This window comes from Monodon monoceros, unplaced genomic scaffold, assembly GCF_005190385.1.
Source record: "Monodon monoceros isolate NGI ecotype Baffin Bay Population unplaced genomic scaffold, NGI_Narwhal_1 Super_Scaffold_12, whole genome shotgun sequence".
Lineage (NCBI taxonomy): Eukaryota > Metazoa > Chordata > Mammalia > Artiodactyla > Monodontidae > Monodon > Monodon monoceros.
The window spans coordinates 130,486,560-130,511,611 of record NW_021703768.1 but is presented as its reverse complement, the minus strand read 5'-3'; the positions used below and the strand labels follow the sequence as shown (position 1 = coordinate 130,511,611).

At 48.4% G+C, this 25,052-nt stretch overlaps 1 protein-coding gene across 1 annotated transcript in view; it reads right to left on the bottom strand.

Annotated features, from left to right (window-relative positions):
- Nucleotides 1-25,052, bottom strand: part of LARP1 (La ribonucleoprotein domain family member 1) — a 54,075-nt gene that overhangs the window by 9,869 nt on the left and 19,154 nt on the right. The window contains 11 exon segments of the mRNA XM_029216060.1: nt 177-569; nt 2,754-2,923; nt 3,026-3,200; nt 6,918-7,062; nt 7,892-8,054; nt 8,152-8,320; nt 8,322-8,359; nt 8,437-8,565; nt 9,491-9,665; nt 10,609-10,674; nt 10,941-11,002. Coding sequence (XP_029071893.1) covers nt 177-569; nt 2,754-2,923; nt 3,026-3,200; nt 6,918-7,062; nt 7,892-8,054; nt 8,152-8,320; nt 8,322-8,359; nt 8,437-8,565; nt 9,491-9,665; nt 10,609-10,674; nt 10,941-11,002 — 1,685 coding nt within the window.

Genomic DNA, 25,052 nt, shown 5'->3' with positions numbered 1-25,052 from the left:
AGAGTGACCAGCTCTTACACTGGCACAGTCCACAGTGTTCACGTCGAGCATCACCCCCTTTTGTTAGAGGAGGATGCTGAGGCTCTGTGCCCAAGGTCACACGGCTTGTCAGCCTTCCCCTTCCACACGTTACAGGCACCCCAGGCCCCACCACCACTGCTAGGCCCAAGACTCACCTTGATCTGGGAATACTCGGGTTCAAACTTCTCAGTCCACAGGTCCTGCTCGTAGTAGAAGAGCCCATCGTTAATGACCTTGGCCAGCTCAGCGCTCATCTTGGCACGCGAGGTGTGGTTGCCTGTGCGGTCCCCCCCCGGGTGCCGGCGCATGTAAGGTGGCGTCTGGGTGACAATGAGGATCTTGTTGACATCCCGGTCATCAATCTCATAGTCAGAGTCCTCATCAGACCAGGCGGTAAAGGTGTTCTTCCGCCCGTCCATCTGCTCCATTTCCTCATCAAACAGGAAATCCAGTTCCTCTTGCTCGTCTTGATCCTTGGACATGAGCTGCTGGGAGGGCAGCTGCTGAGGCAGAGTAGTCGGGTGGAGGAACCGGGGCTCCTCTGACTTCTAACATGGGGGCAGACCAAGGAGAAAGGGAATCACCAGGGCATCACCTTATACCAGGCCCTGTCGCTGTGCCCTGGGAGAAGCCCTGACCCCTCAACATGGGACTGTTACAACTGCGGCCCTGATGATGCCAGCAAGTCACAGCTGTCAGCCTCGGAGTCAGCCTCATGGAAAAAGGATGTCCCGTACGAGTCCAGGTTTCTCCGCTCACAGCTCACATCACAGTCATTCATAAACACTGAGATAACAACTCCCCTGCACGTAGGGACTGCACTCTCATTTACCTAAATGTGCATCCTCCACAGCACCTGGCCTGAGAGTGGGTACAAGTTCAACAGGCTGATTCATCCATTTGTCCATCCCCAACACCTCCCAATAAACTGGAAGCTTCAGCAGGCAAGAACCACAGCTGCCTTGCCTTCCATCCTATCCAGTACTTAGACTGGGATCCAGCAACAGCACATGTTCAACTACTTGATAAATGGGCAAGTACCCACTGGTACCAGGCCCTGTATGAAGATGCTAAAAGCAGAAAAAGAACAAGACCAGGTCCTTGAATTTATGGAGCCCTCAGTTTAGTGGGAGAAAAAGTCAACCAACCAACCAACTGCAGTGTGTTATGGTAAGGACTATAAATAGGCCTCGTGGGAGTACACAGGGAGTAGCACTTAACCAGCTGGGGATGGGAGTGGGGACAGTCGGGGAAGGCTTCCCAGAAGAAGTGACTATGAAAGGACGCGCATAAGTAAGCCAGATGAAGGCAGGGACAGAGACAGCGAGAGGCAAAAAGAAAACAAACAAAAACACAGCATGTCCCAAAGGCAAGAGAAAACAAGACTGCTTTCAGCCAAAACAAAGTATTCCAGAGTGCTGATAGGCTGAATTCATCTGAAATTTTGGAAGTAAAGCATCTGTCTACCCCATAGTATATATCTAAACGTCAATTCCCTGCTGTGCAAAGCGCTTTCTGTATAAACTCTAACCCTATTCTCTTTTGGAAGGTTCACCATAGGTCAGGTGGGAGAGGGGGCTCGAATTCTGGAATGGGAGCTAAGCACAGCTCCACCTTTCCAAAGCCTTTGCAGTCTGCAGCACTGAACTGAACTCTGTCAGGTCCTTGTGCACTGACTACCCTACCCTCTCCTCATGACTCCAGCCTAACCCCTGACACTTTCTGGAAGACCGCAGCCAGAACAGGCTGGGAGGTCGGGGTATAAACAGGAAGGGAGGAAGAAGGAGTTGAGGGGGGTGGTCACAATGGAAAAGGGAGCACAGAATTCCATAAACCCAAAGTCCAAGGTCACCTCTGAGGCCTCCTCACAAGCCCCAGACCAAGAAGGTCTCCAAAGAAGGGATGGCAATGGGCAGGTGAATGGAGCAAAAGTCTGCTCCTGGAAAAGGGGCAGTAATTTTAGTTCGAGATTGAAACACTTCTCTAACAGGGGACTAAATGTGAGCTATTCATATATTGCTTTACTATTTCTAGAGCAGTCTAATCCCTCCTTACTTCCATCCGAAGACGGAGAAAATGAAGCCTTGAGATATTAAAGAAGCTTCCCAAGGTCAGCAGCCAGCAATGACAGGCGACCTGTGTTCTAGTCTAGACTCTGTCCAGACCGTGTGTCTGCTCCCCATCCCTTCCCTCTTCAGAAGGTCTGAGGGGCTTATATATGGGACAGTGAGGACAAATTCAGGGGGAAGGCACTAAAAATGCAGCCCCAGGGATTTAGATGGGGTCAAAAGAACAGCCAAGGGACTTCCCTGGCAGCCCGGTGGTTAAGACTCCGCTTTGCCACTGCAGGGAGCATGTGTTCGATCCCTGGTCGGGGAACTAAGATCCCGCATGCCACATGGAGTGGCCAAAACCAAAAAGAACAGGCAAGTGTTAAGAAACACTTAATGAGACACTGCTGCCAGAGGCTGCATCATCTCCTCCTGTGAAAAATGCCATTCAGGATCTCACGGAGCTAAGGTTGTCCTGAGGGGTGATCCCCACTGGAAATGGAAACAGGCCATATCAGCCTTCCTGCAGTCACTGGTGACCTCCAGCTCGCATTACAACCCTGAGCCACCCAGCTTGCCTGCCAGCCTCTACAAGCCCAGAGCTCTGTGCCTTTGCAACACCCCTCCCCACACTCCAGGCCAGACCCCTAGAACCCAGGGTGCGTGGCAGGCCTCACTCACCTTGGGTCGTGCTGGGGAGGGCCGAGGTCTTTTCTTCACTTCAATCCAGTTCTCAGAATCCAGGTCAGGGAGGCTGGCAGACAGGCCCTTGGGCAGGGTCTTTAGGTTGCTGACCTCCTCTGTTTTAGTTGGCACTGGGGTGACAGCACGGGGAGAGCCAGGCGCCGACTCTAAAGGGTGGAAAGGGGAGATCCTCATCCCTCCAGCCCTCCTCCTGATGGCCAGAGGACAAGGGCAACAGGGAGGCATCCACATGCCAGCAGGGTACCTACCTGTCTCCTTCTGATAGTGCTGGCGGGGCACAAACTCTGGGCAGTTGAGAAGCTGGGAGAAATCAGTCTGGGAATAATCCACTATTGGGGGACCAGGAAGAGGCCATTTCTCTGGCTCCTCCCTTCGGCGGACTTTTTCATCAACGATCTCCACCACCTTGCTGTCCTTTAGGGCCTGCAGGGTTGAGAAAGAGGGAGAAGATGCAGAGGAAAGACACAGACAGACTGAGATCTTGGAAGCTGGTAGATGACTGAGCCCCATGAGCTCAGGGATAAGTCCAGTGCTGGCAGGAGTATAAGAAAACTGGTACCATCTTCCACGACCAGCAGACGGGTGAGATGTTCAAACTTGTAGGAGGGTACCAACATGAAAAACACACCTGCCCTTTGACCCTGCCATTCTACTTCCAGGAATCAGCCCCACAGAAATACTTGCACAAACAGGTGACAACATAAGATCTGGATATAAGGCCATTCACAGCAACATTGTCTGTAAAAGGAAAAAACTGGAAACTACCTACGCTTGCCACCACATAAGCAATTTAAACCAATTATGGCACATCCATTCAATGGAACACTATTCAGGCTTTAAAATCAGCTTCAAATGCGCTGAGGTGGTAAGAGTCACAAAAAAGCAGGTGTAAGTCAGTGAGTTTAAGATCCCATTGGGGGACTTCCCTGGCGGTCCAGTGGTTAAGACTTCGCCTTCCAGGGACTTCCCTGGTGGCGCAGTGGGTAAGACTCCACGCTCCCAATGCAGGGTGCCCAGGTTCAATCCCTCGTCGGGGAACTAGATCCCACATGCATGTTGCAACTTAAAGAGTTCACATGCCGCAACCAAGGAGCCCATCTGCCTCAACTAAGGAGCCTGCCTGTCGCAACTAAGACCCAGCGCCACCAAATTAATTAACTAAAACGAAAAAAAGACTTTGACTTCCAATGCAGGGGGTGAGGGTTTGATCCCTGGTCGGGGAGCTAAGATCCCACATGCCTTGAGGACAAAAAACCAAAACATAAAACAGAAGCAGTATTGTAACAAATTAAATAAAGACTTAAAAAAAAACAAAAAGATCCCATTGGTGTTTGAATTTTTTGGTGTTTGAATTTTTAAGTAAGAACATACAAATGCACACAAATTTTTCTAGGATTCACAGGTAAAGTGCTCCAGGTGTTTATCTCTGGGAAAAAGGGTGAAAAATGGAGGGGGGAGAAGAGTTTCCTTTTAAAAATCTTTTAGGGGCTTCCCTGGTGGTGCAGTGGTTAAGAATCCGCCTGCCAATGCAGGGAACACGGGTTCCAGCCCTGGTCCGGGAAGATCCCACATACCACAGAGCAGCTAAGCCCATGCGCCACAACGACTGAGCCTGCGCTCTAGAGCCCGCGAGCCACTACTGAAGCCTGTGCTCCGCAACAAGAGAAGCCACCGCAACGAGAAGCCCGCGCACCGCAACTAAGAGTAGCCCCCGCTCACCGTGACTAGAGAAAGCCCGCGCGCGCAGCAACAAAGACCCAATGCAGTCAAAAATAAATAAAATAAAATAAATGAATTTATTAAAAATTAAAATTAAAAAAATAAAAATCTTTAAAATGGAGGAGGAAAACATTTTAACATGTGACAACATACTGTGTTGGTGAGGCTGGGGAAGAGGCACTCTCATATACTGCTGGTGAGAATGCAAAAGGCACACCCACTAGAAAGGGAATCAGGTAACAGCTAGCAAAATTACATATGCATTTGCCTTTCAGTTCAACCATCCCACTTCTAGAAATTTACACCAAAGACACGGGCTAAAACATGAAAAGATTATATATATATATATATATGCACCTGTAAATAAGAATGAGGAGTACCTTTCTTCTTCTACTACTACTACTACTACTACTACTACACGGTCAGCTCCCAGATATATTAAGTGAAAGCAAAAAAAGCATGAAGAAATACATGTGCTATATGTTACCGTTCATCTAAGAAAGGGGAAGTATATAATACCCACAGAGGCATTTACTTAATTTTTTTAATAGAAAGATTCAAGAAAGGTTGCTAATAGTAAAAGAAAAGGAAAAAGGTGTAAGTAAGAAAATTTTAAGTCGGGCTTCTATGAACATACCATCTGACTTTGGAACCACATAAATGTTTTCTATAAATGTAAAACAAACATGAAGACGTAAGAAAGCAATCCCCAGAATGTGAAAGCAAAGCGAAGCTAATGAAACTAATATATATTAAGTTAAAGAAACAACCACAAAAAAATTATTTCAAGTTGAAAATAGTCACTGACTGTATAAATAGGAAAAAAAACTTTTTAGGAGTAGGAGAGGTACTATAAGTATAATGTGTATAAACTGTAGAGTAAAACAAATGAATAGTTATGTTGATGTTGTTAGGAATTAGGATTTTTGGCATGGGAGAAAGTAGTAGTTACAGATAAAAGATACTTGGGGTTATGTATAGGCCCTACAGAAATTTTAATAGAAAATATCAGTACAATCTCATGATGTATTTTATTAAAACAAACAAACAAAAAGCTCTAGAAACATCGACCAATCAAGTAGCAATAAACACCGCTACAACTCAAACTGTGTTATCTAAATACCAAAAACACCACTTCCCCAAAATAGAGGACCCAGAGTTCCTTAAAAAAAACGGCCAATTTCAGATCTGGGACAGGAAATGTACAAGATGAAGCAGGGTCCCACTGGCCAAAGACACAACAATTTGATTCAGCATAATCACTACAATAATTTTGAAATAAACAAAATGTTTGAACCTACAAGTTTGTAATGATATTAAATGATACTAACACAAAAAAAACAAACTCCAAACGCACTGTTCACCTTTGAAGGTTATTAGGGATCAGCTCATAATTCTGAAAACTGGTTAACAAAGGAAAAGATCAAGCACTTATCTGCCCTTCCTGTACAAAGTATATACTTCTTGGTAACCAAATAGTTGATAATGCAAAGTACCTCCTTAAAGAGGTATTCCAGCTAACAAATAAAGACAGACTGACAGAATATAAACATTTTGTAGTCCCTAATGAAGTAACAGGCAGTGATTTGCAGTTTATATGGCAAAAAAGAGAGCCAAGTGAAGCATTAAGTGACATCTGAGAGAATATATCACTATCTATAAAGTATTCTTGACGAGGAGGGAAAAAAAAAAAAAAACCAACCAAAACCTGAATCTCATCAGGCTTCTCAAGAACCAATTTACAAAAAAATCTGGAGTACAGAAGAACATGTGAAATGATACCACTCTGTCCTATGGAAAATTCTACAAGATATACAATCTAGCATATTCAAAAAATAAACTGCAAGGAAAAAGAGAGGGAGAGGAGGAGACTTAATAAGACAATAATATTGGTCTTATATGGATCCTGATTCTCATAAACTGCCAAGACATTTTTGACAAGTGGGGTGAATTTGCAACTGACGAGATATTTGGTGATATTAAAGAACTGTTAATATTTTTACATGCAATAATCATATACTGATTATTTTTTTTTAACAGGCCTTTATCTTTTAGACACAGATACTGAAACATGGATGAAATGTCAGATTACCGGAGAGTTCCTTCAAAGTAATCTGGGAAAGGAAACATGAGGAGACAGATGGAATAAGACTGGCCATGACCTGATAGATGCTGAGGCTGGGTGATGGGCTCATTATACCATTGTGTCTACTTTTGTAAATTTTCCATAATAAAGGGATGGGTGGGGGGAGGGGGGAGGGGGGGGGAGGGGGAGAGAGGCTGGCCAAGCCTTGGAATCTTAGCGTAAGTAATGAGATGAGGACTCTTCCAGGGTTTTCTGCCTTGGCCCAAATTCCAGCTCCTTAATTAAGTAAGGACCTTTCTTTCCTCTGCACCCCAGCCCCAGGGAGGGAGACATACCGCAAAAATGAGTGAAATGTCAGTGGTAAGGGCCTGTACTCGGTGGAAGGACGCAATAAGTGTGATGGGAAGGAAACCGTCAGCATCCATTTTCCGTCGCAGGAAGAAGTCTCGCTCTAAATTGTCCACGCTGAAGTAGTATTCACTAGGTGGAGGGGAGAAGAAGTATGATTGCTTCATCATCTGTGAATATGCCTTCCTTGTTCTGTACACTCCAGGAAGCTCACGTAGCCTCTGACCAACCCTGTCCCTACTGTGCTTAATAGTCCTAAAGGCTGAAAAGAGATGATGTTATCCTTTCATGGCTCCCTAACCTTGGGTCAAACTTCTCTCTGCCCTTCAGCCTCTTTGTATGCCTGACAAACGCCTCATCCTCCTTTAAAACCCAGCCCCAATCCTGTTGGTCACTTTCTCTTCTGTTCCTGAGCCACTTATCACACTCTTCTGCAATGATCTACTTCCTTGTACGGCTCCCCCACTGGACTGAGAAACAACGCACTAGAGAGGTTAGGAGTTAAGGTTTTGCAAATCAGACAGAAATGGACTCAAATCTGTGCCTTGTCACTTACCAGTTAGGCAAGTTACTGGGCCTGTATGCTCATCAATAAAAAGGGGATAAAACCCAGCTCATAAAAATTAAATAGACAACCATAGGACTAAATAAGAGAATGCCTGTAACGCACGGAGCACTGAGCCTCACCAATAATGCTAGCGTTCTGAATGCTGCCATTACAAATAAAGGGATAAAGTGGAGCAGAATCTAGACATTTTCTCTCCTTTTTAAAAAAAAGTAACGAATTAAGTTTTATAATAGTAGTACAGCTCTCTCAAGTTACCTTTTTCAGCTCCAGCCAGAGGCAGCAACTGCTGCTAGCACCGGAACGGCCTGCACAGCCCTACTCTACCAGGCTACCATCCTCAGGCAGCCCCCAACCCTACCCACGTCTCCAGGAGGAAGGCGCCTGTCCACTTACATCTGGCGTTTGATGTAGTCTTTAAGCAGCTCCTGGTCCACGCTGTAAAGCTCAGTGCTGCTGACATTGTCAAAGTAGTAGGTGATGTTGTTCATGTACTTGGGGGTGCGCGGCCCCTCTGCACCGTCAAACTTTCGGTAGCCGAACTGGTAGTCAAAATGGGCTAAGGGGGAAACGGGCGTCATGAGGGAGAGGAGACCCCTGCCCGCCCCCCACCGCACTCCCTCGGACATCCCGGAGCCCAAAGGGGCCTCACGTACTTCGAGTGCCACCCCGGCCGCGTCCCCGGCCGCGACCACGCCCCCGTCCACGGCCACGGAAGGAAGCCCGCGCCCCACCAGCCCCATCACTCTTCACACTCGATGTCTCATCCTGGTCGTGCCAGGCAGGCTCCGATTTGGTCTCTGGTTGCCAGGCTGGGGTGGGGGGGGGCCACGGGCACGGGCACGTAGGTGGCAGGCTCAGACCCTATGGGGAGAGGGGGCGCCGGGTCAGGCCTGAGGAGGAGCCCCATGCCCAGGCCCTCCATAGTGGGAGGTGCATACCTTTGATCTCCCCGCGGTTGGCAGGTGTGTGTCGTGGCTCCGGCGGGCGAGTAGGGCGAGAGACCAGTTTCTCTCTGGGCACTTCAGGCTTCATGTCTATTTGCAACGGAACCCACTTGTGTTTGTTCCCTGGAGGACAGCATGGGTACAAGAAAGGCTTGAAGGAGAGGTTCCCTCCTGGCCATCCCTACCCCCAACACTTCTGTCCCTGTCTGGGGTCTCAGGCCTGAATCACCATCTGGTGACCTTGGGCAAATTCCTTTCCCTCACCGGACCTCATTTTCATCTCTAAAATAAGAAGGTGGGGGACTTCACTGTGATGGACACTCTTGGTTGACTCCTAATATCAACTTCTCCACCATCAAGAGAACCCCCTCTGGAACCAGACACATGGCAGCCCAGAATCAAGACTGCACCTTCAGGCTCCCTCAGACACGTGCCGAAATTCTGCCCAGGGGAGCTGAGTGGAAGCAGTCAATTCCAGGGTGAGTCCCTAAAAGGCAGGGAGCTACTCCCCCCTTTCCCCATCCTGCTAGGTGGAGTGAGTCATCTGGAATGAGAAGAGCCAACACACAGCAAGACAAAGGAATCAAAGAGCTGCACCTGGCCTACTTCCACCCAGCTCTCAGGTGAGAGAAATAACCTTCCATCCTGGTCAGACCCCTGTTCCTCTGGATATGTATGAGAGCAGCCAAACCTGTACTCTAGCCATTTCAGCCAGAGCAATGGGAACTCCTGTCTTTAAATGAAATCTAACACGGGACAGCAATACATCAAGGCACACAAAGAACACTGTGAGGCAGAGACCCCCGCCCCCGTCTTCTGCACTGCTAGAGCCCCAGTGCTGAGGACAGGGCTTACCAAATGCTTGTTAAAGAAAAGGAACTGATGGACAGGTAGCTGGAGTGAAGCTTGCTACCCAGTGGCCTACACCCATCAGCCTCCCAAGGACGTCTTGCAGGGGCTCCTGAGGTTGCTCCAGCAGCCCTGGCGTTCCCACATTTCTTGGTTCTGCCCTACCACCTTCTCCCGAGTCCTGATCCAAGTCACTCACCTTTCTTCTTCTGCCCGCCTCGCTGGTAGTCCTCATCCCCATTCTTCTCCTCCCCCGATTCATCTGATTTGGTTTTCGGGCTCTCCTTACTATCACTCCCCTCTCCTTTCTCCTGTTCCTTCATGTCCTTTTTGGGTGGCAGCTTGCGGGCAGGCTGAGACTTGTGGGACTGTGGCTGCAGCGGGAAGTAGAGGAACAGGGAGGTGATGTGAGTCTGAGAACCTCTTGGGATGGGAAAGAAGGGAGCTCCCTGTCACTGGAAGAACGGGGTTGAGGAGCTGGAGCATGTGACGGCAAGTTGGGCTGCATGTATTCTAAGGTCCTACTTTCACACCTGAGATGCTTTCGCTGGGAAGAGTTGTCAAACAGGCAGGAGGTAGAGGACAACCTGTCTCTCCAGCTTCCTTAAGTCTAAATGACAGAGACAACCCCCAGGGCTGGGGCTGCGGCCTGCAACGGGCAATTGTTTTACTCCCTACAACAGGATCACACAGTTCAGGTCACCTGTGGGACGGAGGAGATGCTGGCCCCTGGTCTGTCCACACCAACCCTATCTGTGAACTAAAGACCAGTGTGGCCAGAGCCAGTGAGGGACCTAGCTGTCAGCCCAGAACAAAAGTGCTGGGAAGGAGAGGACTGACCAGGAGTCCATCTTCTGCTAGGGCTCAGGAAAGCTACATAAGCTTCCCCATGACCTGTGGTCTGGAGGCGGGTACCTGGCCTAATGATCACCGACAGGCAATCCAAGTGTAGTGATGGAGATCACAGGCTTTGGAACAATACAACACACCTGACTTCTAATCCCCACTTGGCCATCAAGGGCTAGTAATTAACTGTCCCCAGCCTCAGTGGCCTCATCTGTAAAATGGGAATTACTGAAGGACCTATCTAGGAGTCACTGAGGGTTAGATGAAATGATGAAAAAACAGCACTTGGCAGTCCCTGACACACAGCAAGGGCGCAAAGAATGATTCTTAGCTATTTCAATGTTGCCCATATGGTACCAACCACTCCTCTTAAAAAAACAGAAAGGTAACAGCTGAGGCTCTGAAAGCTTGAGGCCAAATGTGAACATGTAGACAGAATTCAAACCTGCCCATCCCTCCCCACAGACTCACCTGCACACTCTTGTGGGCTATCTCTCCAGGTGTTGGCCAGTTGATTGCATCTCCAAAGTCACCAACCTGCAAGGCACATTCTATGAGGGCTCCAGGGTAACCCTGCCTCGACCATTCAGGCCCTCATCTAAAATACAGCTCCACTGAGAGATCAGAGGCCAAAATCAGTCTGTCCACGAGGACCATCCAAAATGTAGAGACCCAGAAAAAGTACCCCTGCTATTCAGAGAGAACCCAGAAGTACCTCGCAGTCCAGAAGCACTCACTACAACAGAAAAGAGGCTCCCACCTCCAGGAAGTCCCTGCTTGGGTTGCCAACTCCTATTTCTTACCTTGCTACCTTTGCGCTGTTTAGGAACTGCTGCCCTCACCACCCTGGCCGGAGCAGCATGTTCTGTGGGAACAAGAAGGGAGGGAGAGTTACGCAGAGCCCATGGGAGGGGCCCACAACCACCTCCTCAGCCTCATCACTACCCCACTCCACCAAACAACCTGCAGGCTCCCAAAGGAGGAAGACGCGGTGGGGACGGGAAGGACACATGCTCAAACACCTCTTTCTGAAGAAATCATGGCAAGTGCGATCATGGAAGCAGCAAGCAGCCGAAACCCCAAGAACTCAACTCGGAGGACCCTCACAGCTCTATACCCTCTTGTGAAAAAAGGAACTGAGTCCATGCCAGGGTTTGCTCTGTAATTCAGGGCTCCCGAATCGACCCAGATTCCATAAAGGGATCTGAAAGACCCTCTCTGGCTCTAACATTCTAGAAGTCTGTGTGTGAGCAGACTTAGGAAGGCAAGATACAAACCCTAAGTGGGCAATCCAAGGACCTCTTCTAAGCCCCACATGTCAGGGCCAGCCCTGTCCTCAGTGACCTGTGGTCAACAGAAGAGTGAGCCATTCAGAGAAGATGTGCCTGCCTTCCAAGTTTCTAAAGAAAAAGTGAGACCCCCATTTGACTCAATGGTTCCACCTTTAGGGATTTATCCTAATGATACAAATTAGACAAGTGTTTAGGGTTATGTGCAAAGATGCTGAAAGGGCTATTCATAATTTCAAAAAAACTGAAAACAATACATGTCCAATAGCAGGGAACTGGCTAAATAAAAGTTCAACAACTTTTAGAATGGTCATAAAAAGATAATGATCTCTACTGATATGAAAAGATAAACACAATAAGTGAGAAAAGTTATAACCCTATTTTTGTAAAGTAAATAAAAAACGTATACGTACACATACACACAGTAGAAACTCTAGAAGGAGATATAACCGAGTATTACCAGGAGTTAAGTGGTATGTTTACAGTGATTTAATTTTGTTTGGGGTTCTCCAGTAGTTTCAACAAGGGCAGACGGGGATTTTTATTTTTTTGGCTGCACTGCATAGCATGCAGGATCTTAGTTCCCCAGCCAGGGATCAAACCCACGCCGCCTATAGTGGAAGTGCGGAGTCTTAACCACTGGACTGCCAGAGAAGTCCAGGGGCTTTTTAAAAAGAAAAAAAACAAAAAAATTTTTTTTAAGGCAGTGGCTCTAATAGGTCTGATCCTTCCTACACCTACACTTATTTTTCCAACTTGGCTCTGAAGACCAAGAGTTTCTGAACCCTTCCTCTCCCAGAGATCCACGGGAAAAGATACATATCCTGGGGCTCTGCTCACCCACAGCTCGCCCGTCACTTTGCCTCCATTGTTGGCCAGCCGTGCCAGGGGTCAGGAGCTGCCCCCAGTCCCTGAGCAGAGAAATTTGTCCGGCTGGTCTCAGAAGGAATGTTCTATGCCTTGATCAGACGCGTGTTCCCTTAACGAGCAGAGAGAGTCCTTTCCTGAGTCCTAACTGTGAGGCCACTGCATTCTTGGCTTCTACCCCATACCGGAGCCACTGCCCCCTCAAGACACCCCATATGCCACAGGAGAGCTGGGGCTCTGTAACCCAATCCACAGCATCCCCCATTCCCAGTGCTGAGCAGTGGAGAACGAGAAAACCCCTCTCAGTCCCAAGAGGATGAAGCCCTTAGGCCCAGAGAACTACTTACTCCACACTGATTTTCTTGCTAATTCTGGTTTGGCCCAGAGAAGGCTAATACCACCTAGTTCCCTGACTAGGACCAGCAGGGGCAGCCACGAGAAGATCACCTCCCTCGGCTACACACGAGCTGTGACAGCAGTCACTTCTGCAGGGACCCAGCCTCCACACTCCAACAGCACCGCCTGCATGCTACCAGAACGAGAGCGCGCCCAAAGGCCTGCAACAACTTCATCAACACAAAGTTGGAAAAGAGGATCGGAGGGCCAGGTGTTCCTGAAAACTACTGGAAAAGGTTTAAGGCAAAGTTTTTCAGGTCACTGTCTATTTCCTCTAATAAAAACTCTTTAAAAATTGCGAGGAATCAGATCCTGTAATCACCCTGCCTGACATTCTGTTCACCAAGATCACCAAGGGACATGGTAAAGTACTAAAAGTTCAGTCTCCAATTAATGGGAGCGCTAAACTGCCACTGAAAGAGCCCACTGATTACCTACTCCCCCACAATCCCAAGCTGACCAGGGGAACGTGACAACAGGGGGGTTAGGGGCACCCACCCCCGACGTAGTCGAAAAATCCAATCGCACATCATGTGGTGCTGTTTTTACTATTGAAAAAAACCACATATAAGTGGACCCACACAGTGCAAACCTGTGTTGTTCGAAGGTCAACTATATTTTCTATACTGCTTGTTCCAGAATGATCCTAAAGCTTATCTTTTGGAAAAAAAGCTACCTAGAAGGGCCAGATCTAGGAGGTCTAAGGAGCGGGAAACTAGGGGAGGTTTAGGGGGAGAAAGCACGTGGGTGAGTCAAACTCATCGGGTTGTGGTAAAAAGAACTGGTAAGAGGAAAGGAAAAGCTGGAAATGAAACAGGGATGAGTGTAGGTGAAGTGAGATGGGGCCGGGTTAAGATGGGAGAAGGCCTTGCAGGATGGGGCTGGCCAGAGGGAACTACTAGATTTCAGGCCTTAGTGCCAGGAGAATAGGCGAAGGCCAAATATTTATTGTGGGGCTGGCATCATCTCCTAGAGATGAGTAAAGTATCTAAAAAGACTGAATTTACCCTGATTGCAAAGAACTTCTACCTTGGGGAGCAAGGTAATTTGTAGGGGCTTAGGGGCTACATTACTGGAGTTCATACCCACCTGCTGCCATATACCTGGCCATTAGGTCGACCCCCTCGGAGGAGTCCAACCAGATCCTAGGCGAAGTGCCCTGGCTCTGCGCTCTCACTGCGTTGTGTTAGGTGCCCGGTTACTTATCCACCATTCAGCCCACCCCACCCCTTAAGAGCAGGTACCAGGGTGCTTTCATAGCAGTGATCCCAGAGTCTAGCTCAGGGCCTAGCAACACGGCTGACGTTTGTTTAACGAACGGAGAGTTCACACACCCATCTCCTCTAGGATTTCACACTAGAGAAGAAAAGAAGCTTTGCTTTCCAAGTGCTTGTTCCTGAGTCTATGGCCTTAACCCTCAGCCGGAGCCTTCCCCCCCCCCGGCAGAGAAACAAGTATCCTAGGCACTGCTGGATCCCAGGGGAACCCATGTCCCAGCCCTGCCTTGACTCCAGAGGCAACTGATCACCTGAAATCAGTCTTGGGTCCTAGTCCAGACTCCAATACTCACCAGTTGTATAACCTTGGAGACACTACATACCACCCCCTTCCTGGGGCCTCCCTCACCTTCCTCAACTGAACAAAGGGAATTCACATCTAGAGGTAGAGGAAAGAAAAGGTAAGATCTCAACCAATGAGACCTCTCATGAAAGCAGAAGAGGTGCTAGCAACAAGCCGTGGTCATGATATCAACGGAGTGAGCACTTACTAGATGCCATGCACTGTTCTAATGCTGAGTGAGTTTCTCTAATGGGTCTCATTTTCCAAATGAGAAAACCAAGGTACATGGTGGAAAGGTTATTTACCAAGATCACAGCTAGCAAGCAACAGAAGAGGATCTGAAGCTACGCAATCAGACTCTAAAGCCTGCGCTCTCAGCCACCTGGTGGACGGCCCAAATTACCTCCTCCTCGTGGCCAGTAGGGCAGGCCCTCAATGGCTGGGCTGCAGGATATCATTCTACACACTGGAGAAAACCAAGGCCCACTGCAGGGAAACCTAAAAGGTCATAGAGCAAGACAAGCGACACTCCTAGGACTGGACACTGGCAACCTGACAATCCCCTCTCCTGCACCCAGAGAGAGGCAAGGGAAATTGCCACCAAGCAGGCCCGGAGGAAGCCCCACATGTGGCACCCCCCAGTCCCGTGAGGAAAGAGGCATTCAGGCCCGCTTCCCAGTCCCTCCACTTCAGCATCTGCCCCACTGAGGATGGGGGTCGGGGGCGGGGGTAAGCATCCAGCTGACATGGATTCTGCCCCCACCACTGCCTGAACTACAGCCCAGGACCCTCACTGTGGAAGGCAGAGACACCATTTAAGGGCAGGGAGTGAGAGGCCAGTAGGAGTCTAGATTACATCACCCACCTGTGCCCGTCCCTCCCAGGCCAGCCTGGGGACAGAGTAAGAAAAGCCTGATGTATTTTCAGCTGTCATCCAGCCTGGGGGTGTGGTGGAGTCACAGAGGAGGAGCCTGGGGACCCGGTCTTTTCATCCCATCCTCACTGATCCCAACGCCACCCCCACCCCGGCAGGAACACTCTTCTACAGAATAAAAAAAAAAAATGCTGTGTTAACCATCCTCACCCTCTTCACTGATTCCTACCACTGCCACCACCTCTCAGAAGCCTCTCTCTATCCAGCCTTCCCACCTCAAGTTCCCCCAGACCTGCAGGTGAAAACACGGGAGGGGGCTGAAGGGTGCCCTTATAGAAAGGACTGGACAGAGAAAAGAAACCTTCGGAAGGTCCGCTCATCTTGAGGCTCCGCTCAAAGGAAGCTTTGGAAGAGTCTGCGTCCCTCGGCCTGGGAGGAGGGGCAGGGGGCAGCGGGCTCTGGTCACATGATACCACCTGGCCCAGCCCAGCTCAGGCTCAGGCCCCAGTCAACTATCTATAGCCTGCAGTGACTCTCCCTGCCCCAGACACAGACTCTGCTGTCCTGGGGTGGCTGTGGTCACTCCCACTACTGGTACCAGTCCCTGAAGTCCTACCCCAAAGCTAATTAACTAATCGTCATCACAGCTGAAATACATCAGCAGGCAGTGAAGCCTCTGGCCTCCAAGCACCAGCTCCCTAACGCAGCCTTTCCGAAGAGCACATTTGGTTCTAGTTAGAATGGTAATGGTAATCACCACCTTTTACTGGGTATAGTGACTAGGTGCCAAAAACTGGTTTAACTTGCTATGTGTAATTTCACATAATTGTTTCAGAGAGACATTCCAGTTGTTCGGAAAATGAAATTGACGGAAGAGACTTGCCCAGGGTCACACAGTATGTATTCTGTGTAACACACAGATCTCAGCATAAATTCTTCTCAAGGCCTTCCCTAATTGCCCAACTAGCAGCTCTGGATCAAGTTCTAATTCAGTCTATCACGTGGGATCTTCAGAGTACTCATTAGCCCCTGAAATGGTTGCATTTTTGTGCATCTCAACCCCACTAGACTAATCAATTGCTGAGTCCATATACTATCCACGCAAAATGCCAAAGTACTTCACATGCAGTAGCTCATTTATTTTTCACAACCACGCTAGGAGCTAGGAGGCAGGTAAGATGATGAAGACTCCCAGTTTACAGCTGAGGAAAATTGAGGCTCAGAGAGCCCACCTGCCTAGTAGGTAGCAGAGATGGATTGAAACCCAGGTACAGCCTGACTCCACCTTGGGCTTCACCAGCCGGCAACGTGCTGGATGTGTGGACAATGACTGGGAGTTCCACAAGGGTAGGGATCTTTTCTGCGTTTCTCATTGGCCGCTGGAACCCAACACTGCAGCCTGTACATGGCTGGTCCACAGTAAATATTTGCTGAATTAAGAAATTTACATCGGCATGGGTGCTTCCTGAAGGACTTTCCAGAGCGTTCTTTTCTGGGAAAAGAGGTTAATTACCCCTTTGCATTATGTCTGAACAGCACAGCTCTGCAGCCTGGCAATTGCAGCCCCTCTGGAGTCTAGACCTATGCCCTGTTCTCCTTCAAGTTGGAATCAGTGTGCTTCAACCCAAACACCAGACGTCGGCTGTGGAAAACAGAACAGAGAGTGTGCAGCAAACAAAACAGCACAGGAACTCCCCAGAGGTCCCAGACTAAAGCCGCCAGGCCCCAGGCTACACCATAAATCACAAGGCTGGCTGGCTGGCTGGCTGGCATGGCAAGATGGGAAGCACAGACACCAGCTAAGAGGGCAGCACCCACTCAAGAGCAGTCGCAATGCCACCCATGAACACAAGCTTATGTTGCCAGAGCTTCCAAGTTTTCAAGAAAGGTAGAAAAATAAATTTGATATGGGAGGGAAATTTTCTGCTTTCTAAATATTGTTAATGAATTCACATTAAAAAACAAAAACCCGGGCTTCCCTGGTGGTGCAGTGGTTGAGAGTCCGCCTGCCGAGGCAGGGGACACGGGTTCGTGCCCCGGTCCGGGAGGATCCCACATGCCGCGGAGCGGCTGGGCCCGTGAGCCATGGCCGCTGAGCCTGCGCGTCCCGGGCCTGTGCTCCGCAACGGGAGAGGCCACAACAGTGAGAGGCCCGCGTACCACAAAAGAAAACAAAAAAAACCCAAAACCTTCTTCAAGCCACATCCAGCTTGTGGGCTCCTGCATGCTCTCCTAAGCGCTGCCTGAGGAGCAGGTTAATCACCCAGCAGCTGGGCCCTGGATTTCAGAGCCAATCCTCAGGCAGGCTGCAATGCTCTGCTGCCCCACTGACTCCACCGTCCTTCTGTGGGAGGCTGCTGACATCAAAGCTGGTTTTCCCTTGTCCCTGTGGTCACCCACCACACCTTAGGTAATGCAAACTCACTTTTACTGTCCTAAGTCTAAGGCATTCTCTGCTGCATGAGGCTTCTGAATCTCCAAGAAATTACTGTGGATTATCCCTGTTATTGGAGTGAAGAGGCTGGAAGGGACCTGAGAACTCATGCCATTATACAGATAGGAAAACTGAGGCCCAGGAGGGACCAGGCTGTGCCCAAAGTGACCAGTGAATTGTTGTGGAGCTGACACTGAACATCGAGTTTCTGCCTAGTGATCCCGAGCTTTTCCCACAGGTCAGGAAGCCAATTTTCTCACTCAGCAAAATATGCCCCGTGCACAACTACACGCACTCACAGACTGGAGGGCAGGGCCTCAAGGACCCAAGCATTCCAGGTACCACTCCCCACAACTACTGAGGGTGCCTGTATCAGAGTCCCAGAAAGTCCCCGTTTTTAAGAATGGCTTCTCACACGGAGCTGGGATACATAACAGAAAAGGAGGGGTGCCCTGGCTGAAGTGGATCTGCAAGCGGGGCCCCACTTCCACCAGCGACTTAACTTCTTTGCACTTCTCCAGGGAAGGCTCTTGGCTCCATCTGGAAGACGTGGGGCAGGCAGGCTCTAGAGGTCCTAACCAGCCATCTATCTAGTGTGACAGGTTGGGTACCCTCACTAACCCTCAGTTTCCTGCTCTGTCAAACGACTGGGTCCTAACAGCTCCAGCCCTGCAGGCTGGGGACACTCGGTAACAGGGAAAACTCCAGCAGAAATGGGAGAGACTTGCCAAGTGTCCCAGAAGCACATGGGGAATTGGAGTTCTTGGGTAAAGACTAGTTCCCCCAATCCAGTTCAGCCAGATTGGCCCTGCTCCCCAAAAGCCGCTGATTTGTCCCTGCTGCTGAGTTTGGGCAAGCCTTGGAGGCCCCTTCAGTGCCACTTATTATACTCCAACTGGGTAAGAAAAGAGCCCTGGGATGCCATGGATATGGAGACAGGCTGCCCCACCAAAAAACTCCCCGCCCTTGCTCACTGGTGCCCTATTTCACTCCCTCCCCCTTCAGCAAATGTAGAGGGGATGTGACCCCTACACTACCAACCCCCCTCCCCGCCCCACCCCACCCCAATTAGGCTGTTGGGCTAAGAGGCAGAACAGAGCAGCTGTTAACAGCATAGACTCTGGAGTCCACATGAGAATGCTCTAACAACCAGCTGCCATCAAATAAGTAACTCATAAGGCCAGGGGAGATGGTCTTATCTGACCAACTCCTCATGCAGCTTGTAACTCGATAGGCATTAACAGGGCCACAGAGGAACGAAAGCCAAGCAAGCAGGTTCATCAGGAGGCAGAAAGGCACCCTGCATGGAAGATCCTAGAGTAAGACTTAACCTCTCATTTTCTGAAACTATGATAGGGGTTCAGGGTGGCTGCTAGGTAACAGGATTGTTTAAGAGCTTAAATATGGGCAGAGTTAAACAGAAAACTACCATAAATGCATTACAGTTATTTTTTTTGAATCAATTCTTGAATCTGTCTGGTGCTTTACAAAAATTTTTAAGAAGGATTACAGTTGCCAGATGTAGCGAATTTCAGATAAACAACACTAATTTTTTAGATTATGTCCCACGTAATATTTGGGACACCTTATACTAAAAAAATTATTTGCTGCTTACCTGAAAATCAAATTTAACTGGGCATGGTGTATTTTTAATTGCTCAATCTGGCTACAGTAGGAAGGAAGGACCATTGCCCCATGTTCCATGACAGTGAGTCAGTGTCCAGAGCACGGGGCTAGGAGCCGGGAGACTGACGCCAGTCCTGGTGCCGGCACTACAGCCCTTGCCATTGGAGCTTGGAAGAATTCCCCTCTGGGTGCCTTCAGTTTCTCTACTCAGAGGTCTGTTCTTGGGGTGTGGGGATCTTGTCATCTTCAGTCCTAACGCCCTTTAATTCTACCCTCACACTCACTGATCACCCTAACCACAACCTTAGATGAAACCAGCTTTCCAGGGGTACAAGCTACCTCTGAAACTACTGCTACAAAGGACTTGGGCCCTAAGATTTCAGGATGCAAAAAAATTATCTATCTTCTGAGAAGCCTGTCAAAATGCAGATTCCTGGGTCCCACCCTCCAGAGATTCTTGCTCAGGAATGGTGGAGCCAGGAATCTGCTTAGTAATTCTAAGGGAGGTTTTCTCCAGACACACTTGCAGTTATCTTGATAGACCAAATGCGTTTCACCTGCTAATTTTGATGGGGTTACTCAGAACCACACCACCGCATTTAGTATTTTTAAAATTTTTTTATGGAAGCATAGTTGATTTACAATATTGTGTTAGTTTTAGGTTATAGCAAAGTGATTCAGTTATATATATACATATATTTCATATTATTTTTCATTATAGGTTATTATAAGAAATTGAACATAGTGCCCTGTGCTATACTATACAGGAAATCCTTGTTGCTTATCTATTTTATGTATAGTATTGTGCATCCGTTGATTTTATACTCCTCCTTCATCCCTCCCCTTCCCCCAAGCTTGTTTTCTATATCTGTGAGTCTGTTTCTGTTTTGTAAATAAGTTCATTTGTATTATTTTTTAGATTCCACGTATAAGTGGTATCATGTAATATTTGTCTTTCTCTAACTAACGCCACTTTAGTATGATAATCTCTAGGTCCATCCATGTTGTTGCAAAATGCAGTATTTCTTCTTTGTTTAATGGCTGAGTAATATTCCATTGTATATATATCCCACATCTTCTTTATCCATTCATCTGTGGATGGACACTTCGGTTGTTTCCATGTCTTGGCTGTTGTAAATGGTGCTGCTATGAACATTGGGGTGCATGTATCTTTTCGAATTATAGTTTTGTCTATATACCCAGGAGTGGGATTGCTGGATCATATGGTAGCTCTGTTTTTAGTTTTTTAAGGAACCTCCATCCAGTTTACATTCCCACCAACAGTGTAGGAGGGTTCCTTTTTCTCCATACCCTCTCTAGCATTTATTTGTAGACTTTCTGATGACGGTCATTCTAACCCGTGTGAGGTGATACCTCACTGTGGTTATGATTTGCATTTCTCTAATAGTAAGTGACATTGAGCATCTTTTCATGTGCTTATTGGCCATCTGTATGTCTTCTTTGGAGAAATGCCTATCTAGTTCTTGTGCCCATTTTTTTGATTGGGTTGTTTCTTTTTTGATATTGAGCTGTATGAGCTGTTTGTATATTTTAGAAATTAACTCCTTGTCAGTTGCACTGTTTGCTAATATTTTCTCCCATTCCATAGGCTGTCTTTTCATTTTATGATTTCTTCTGCTGTGCAAAAATCTTTTAAGTTTGATTAGGTTCCATTTGTTTATTTTTGCTTTATTTCTTTTGCCTTGGTAAACTGATCTACCCAATTAGTATCTTTAAATCAGGGCTGTGCTTCTTAAGAACTGGTAGTGGGTACATGGGTCCTTGTTTCAATGTTTCCCTCTTTATTTTACATTTTTGTATTAAATAATACTTTCTTGAAAAGAAAACTAAATTGCAGAACTATTCTGGTGGAAATGGAACCCAAGCCCCCTTCCCACTCTACGTCCCATTCAGCTGGAGTCCCTGAGCAGAAGGCTGTATGAAAACCCCTCACCTCATGCCTGTGGAAACTGGGACCAGTAAGCTAGCAGACTGGCAACACCACTTCCACAATCTAAGAACACCAGAGGAGGTGGGGATGGGTGACCTTGGTTAAATGCAGATTCCTGCCTTCTCCCAAGCTCCAGAAAGCAGTTTGCCAAGAGGGGCAGAGCATGAGCATCTGCATTTTTTAACAAGTTTCCTGTGCAAGGCTGGTGCCAATTAATGTTTGAGAACTGAGCTGCCAATGAGTGAGACTGGCGGTAAGGGACCCCCTGGTCTCCAAGCCCCAGTCCAGGGTCTCATATTTATGGACAGGAAGTGCAGACAGGAATTAACCGGCTCACAAGAGCAGGAAGGGAGCATGTTTTAATTACACACACAGACAGCAGCCTGAGGAGGGATGTATGAGGAACTCACCACCATCCAATCTCCAGCATCAAGAACAAAGATTGGTCAGGCCAAGAAGCCACAAGCAGAGTGTCTTGACAGACGTGAGCTCACAAAAAAATCAGTGTGGGCTGAGCTTGAGGTTGAGTTTTACAGTGAGCTCCCGACTATGGCTGTGCCAGAATGAAGGCTCTGAAGGGACCTGTCTGCCTCTTCCTTACAACCAAACAGCTTCCACTCTTCCCCTACACATCGCTGTTTGCACACACAAGGCCCTGAGGTCTGGATCTGTTAAATAATAATGGCTACCACCTACTAAGCATTTACCTCAGGCTTCCTGCTGCAGGCCTTTTGTGCATTTTCTAACCCTCGCAGGGGCGGAGCTATCCCAGTTTTAGAGGAGACCCAGATCCTAGGTGGCTAGCCAAAGGTCACACAGTGAGAAGGTAGCTGACCCCAAGGACCGGAAAGTTCAGGCTACCCTAGGCCTCTCAGCACTGCAGGAGACGACACTAGGTTCTTGAGGTCCCAAAGGGCTCCAGCTCAAGCTGACCCTACCATGGACTGAGGCCATCAGCACCAGAATTCACTTCTCTGAGCCTATTAGCTCACCTGCCAGGCGAGGACAATGCCACTCAGCATAGGGGACAGGAGCAAAGCACAGCCAGGAATCCAAGCACTATTAATTGCGAAGGCAACGCTCTAGGGTGGTCTGCAACCCGAAGGCCTGGGCTCTGGCTGCAACAAGCCCAGGAGAATTTTGCCCCCTCCAGCAGATCAGAAAGGAGAGGATGGAAGAAACTGCAGAGCCCCCATCGGACAAAGGACAGACAGGAGGGAGAAAGGGGTGTAGAAAAGCAGAGATTTTATGTAGGCTCTGCACCAGGGCACAGGGGAGAGCTGAGGAGAGCATAAACCAGCCATTCAGATAAATTACCCTTCCTTATCGTTGGCGACCAGGGCTAATCAGTTCATAAGGTCTACCTCAACCAGCACTGCATCTAAATCTCACAATTTCAGTTTGAGATAGGAAGGGTGGAAATGGTTCTCCCCATATTACATAATAAGACAGAACTGAGACACAGTGAGCTTCCTGGCTTGTCCCAAGAATATCAACTTGTTTTTGAAGATGCCAGCCCCAGGCTCCTGCCACTCTTATCATGAAACGTCATCACTGACATGAGGGATTCTGTGTGCCAGGCACTGGGGAAGTAATGGTAAACAAGACAGTCCCTATCCTCTGAGGGCTCAGTTTATATAAAGTCTTAATCGTAACTCCACCTGTTGGTTGATCTCAACTGCCTGGGATGCTGTACTGAGGATCCTCAGTAAACAGGCTCAGGAAAAGCCTGTGATCAATTAGCAATGTCTTTTGTGGGCACGAGAAGGGACAGCAGTCACAAACGTATTTATAATTCCAGTTTGGTAACAACTGAAAAATGCTCTTCATCTCAACAACCATTTAGCCCATACTATGTATTGTAGATACAAAAATGGGTAAGATTGCCAAGGGTCCAGCCCATGAAACTAATGACTGACATGAGAGCTGACATGGGTGCTGGTGGATTCAATGTACTTTCCCTCCAGGGATCACTCTGTCCTCACCCCCAGGGAAGACCTGCAACCCTTAGGCCTGGCCTCTCCCAGAGAGATTAAGGCAAGGCTCAGGAAGAACAAACTGCAGAAACACAAGTGAGAATTATGGAATGGGTGCCTCTGTGGAAAGCTCACCTGGCTGCTACTTCCCCAAGGTCAGCCCGGATCACCCCACTTCACTACCAGCAGCAGGGCAGTGCAATGGTTAAGAAAGAGCCTGGGCTCCAGAGTCCCGGTTCTGCCAATCCTACCTCAGCGACTCTGGATTTCTGTAAATGAGAACAGAGTTTCTAACCTACTGGGATTCTGCAGATTAAATGAGTTGATATTTGTAAAGCACTTGGGGAAGCACACAGGAAGTACTCATTACTCGTTAGCTATTATTCGGAAGTTTATACATATCTCTGATTAAGGCCTTTGACAAATTTTTCTACCCCATCTCACTCATTGGTGAACCTGTCAGTTACTTGATCCTGGCTGTTTGAGTGTTCCTCACCCCTCCTAGAACCATGCTTTACACTCTTTATGTTCTATCTTGAAGAGCTCATCAGTAAGGTAGAGTGGAAAGGGGCAGGTGCTGCTGTTACTGGGAAATTGAGAGCATTTCTGAGCAATACCTCCTCCATTTGGGCAGGCCTTCCCTGGCCTGCTCAGGGTGTGTCAACTGCTGGCCCAGTGTAGAGGAGGGAAGAAAGCTGAAAGCTTGTGTCCGCAGGAACAGGAGTCACAGCATCTGCCCTGGGTCACCCTGGGGCACGTGCTGCCAGACCTAGTCCTCTTCTAATCTTCACGCCTACAGCACCAACCATTTGAAGGTCCTCCCATTTCTCTATCCTTGAAGAAACAAGGCTGAAGGAAGAGAGAACTAGCATGGGCATCCTGACTCCTTTGGTGCCACCCGGGAGACGTTGGCTAACAGATGACATCAGCTTTCTGCAAAATGAGAAGTGACCAGATGGCTTCCAAAAGTCCCTTTGGACTCTGGCCTTCCTCAACTCTAGGATCTGCAAAAAGCTGCCACCTCAGAGCGGCAATGGCAGTGATGATGCAAGCCAGGGGCTGGGACAGGGGAGACCTGGAATGGCAGAGACCATCCCAGAGCAACTGCAAGCCCAGCCGCAGCCAATGGAGAACTTCACCAGCCAGCCTCTCCATTCCCAGCCAGGAGTCTGGCATCCCCAGGCTGCCACTGCCCTCACACTCCTTTCCCCAAGAGAACCTCCCGCTCAGTAGACAAACTGCTATCCCCACAGCTCCTTGATCAAGTCAAGTATCTTTCTAAACAAATGATTATGCAGCTACTATTGAGCCCTTCAGTATGATCTGTCACTGTACTAAGTGCCTCCCTTGCAATATCTTAATAGAAAGACTGATGCTTGGGATTTCCCTGGTAGTCAAGACTTTGCCTTCTAATGAAGGGGGTGCAGGTTCGAGCCCTGGTCAGGGAACTAAGATCCCACATGCCTCAGGGATAAAAAACCAAAACATAAAACAGAAGCAATATTGTAATAAATTCAATAAAGACTTTAAAAACTCCCACATGCCGCGGAGCAACTAAGCCTGTGCGCCACAACTACTGAGCCTGTGCTCTAGAGCCCGTGAGCCACAACTCCTGAACCCGCATGCCACAACTATGGAAACCCGCGCGCCTAAAGCCCGTGCTCCACAAAAAGGGAAGCCACCGCCTACGCACCTCAACGAAGAGTAGCCCCCCCGCCCCCCCCCCGCTCACTGCAACCAGAGAAAGCCCACGCGCAGCAACGAAGACCCAACACAGCCAAAAATAAATAAATAAATTTTAAAAAAGGTCCACATCAAAAAAAGAAAAAGGAAGACTGATGCTTATCTTCTTTTTACTCTCCTTAATTTCTTCCATATTAGTTGTGCTTTAAAGGGGTGGGGGTTGGGGAGGGGGACTGGCTCTGCCAGTTTTTAACTCTGA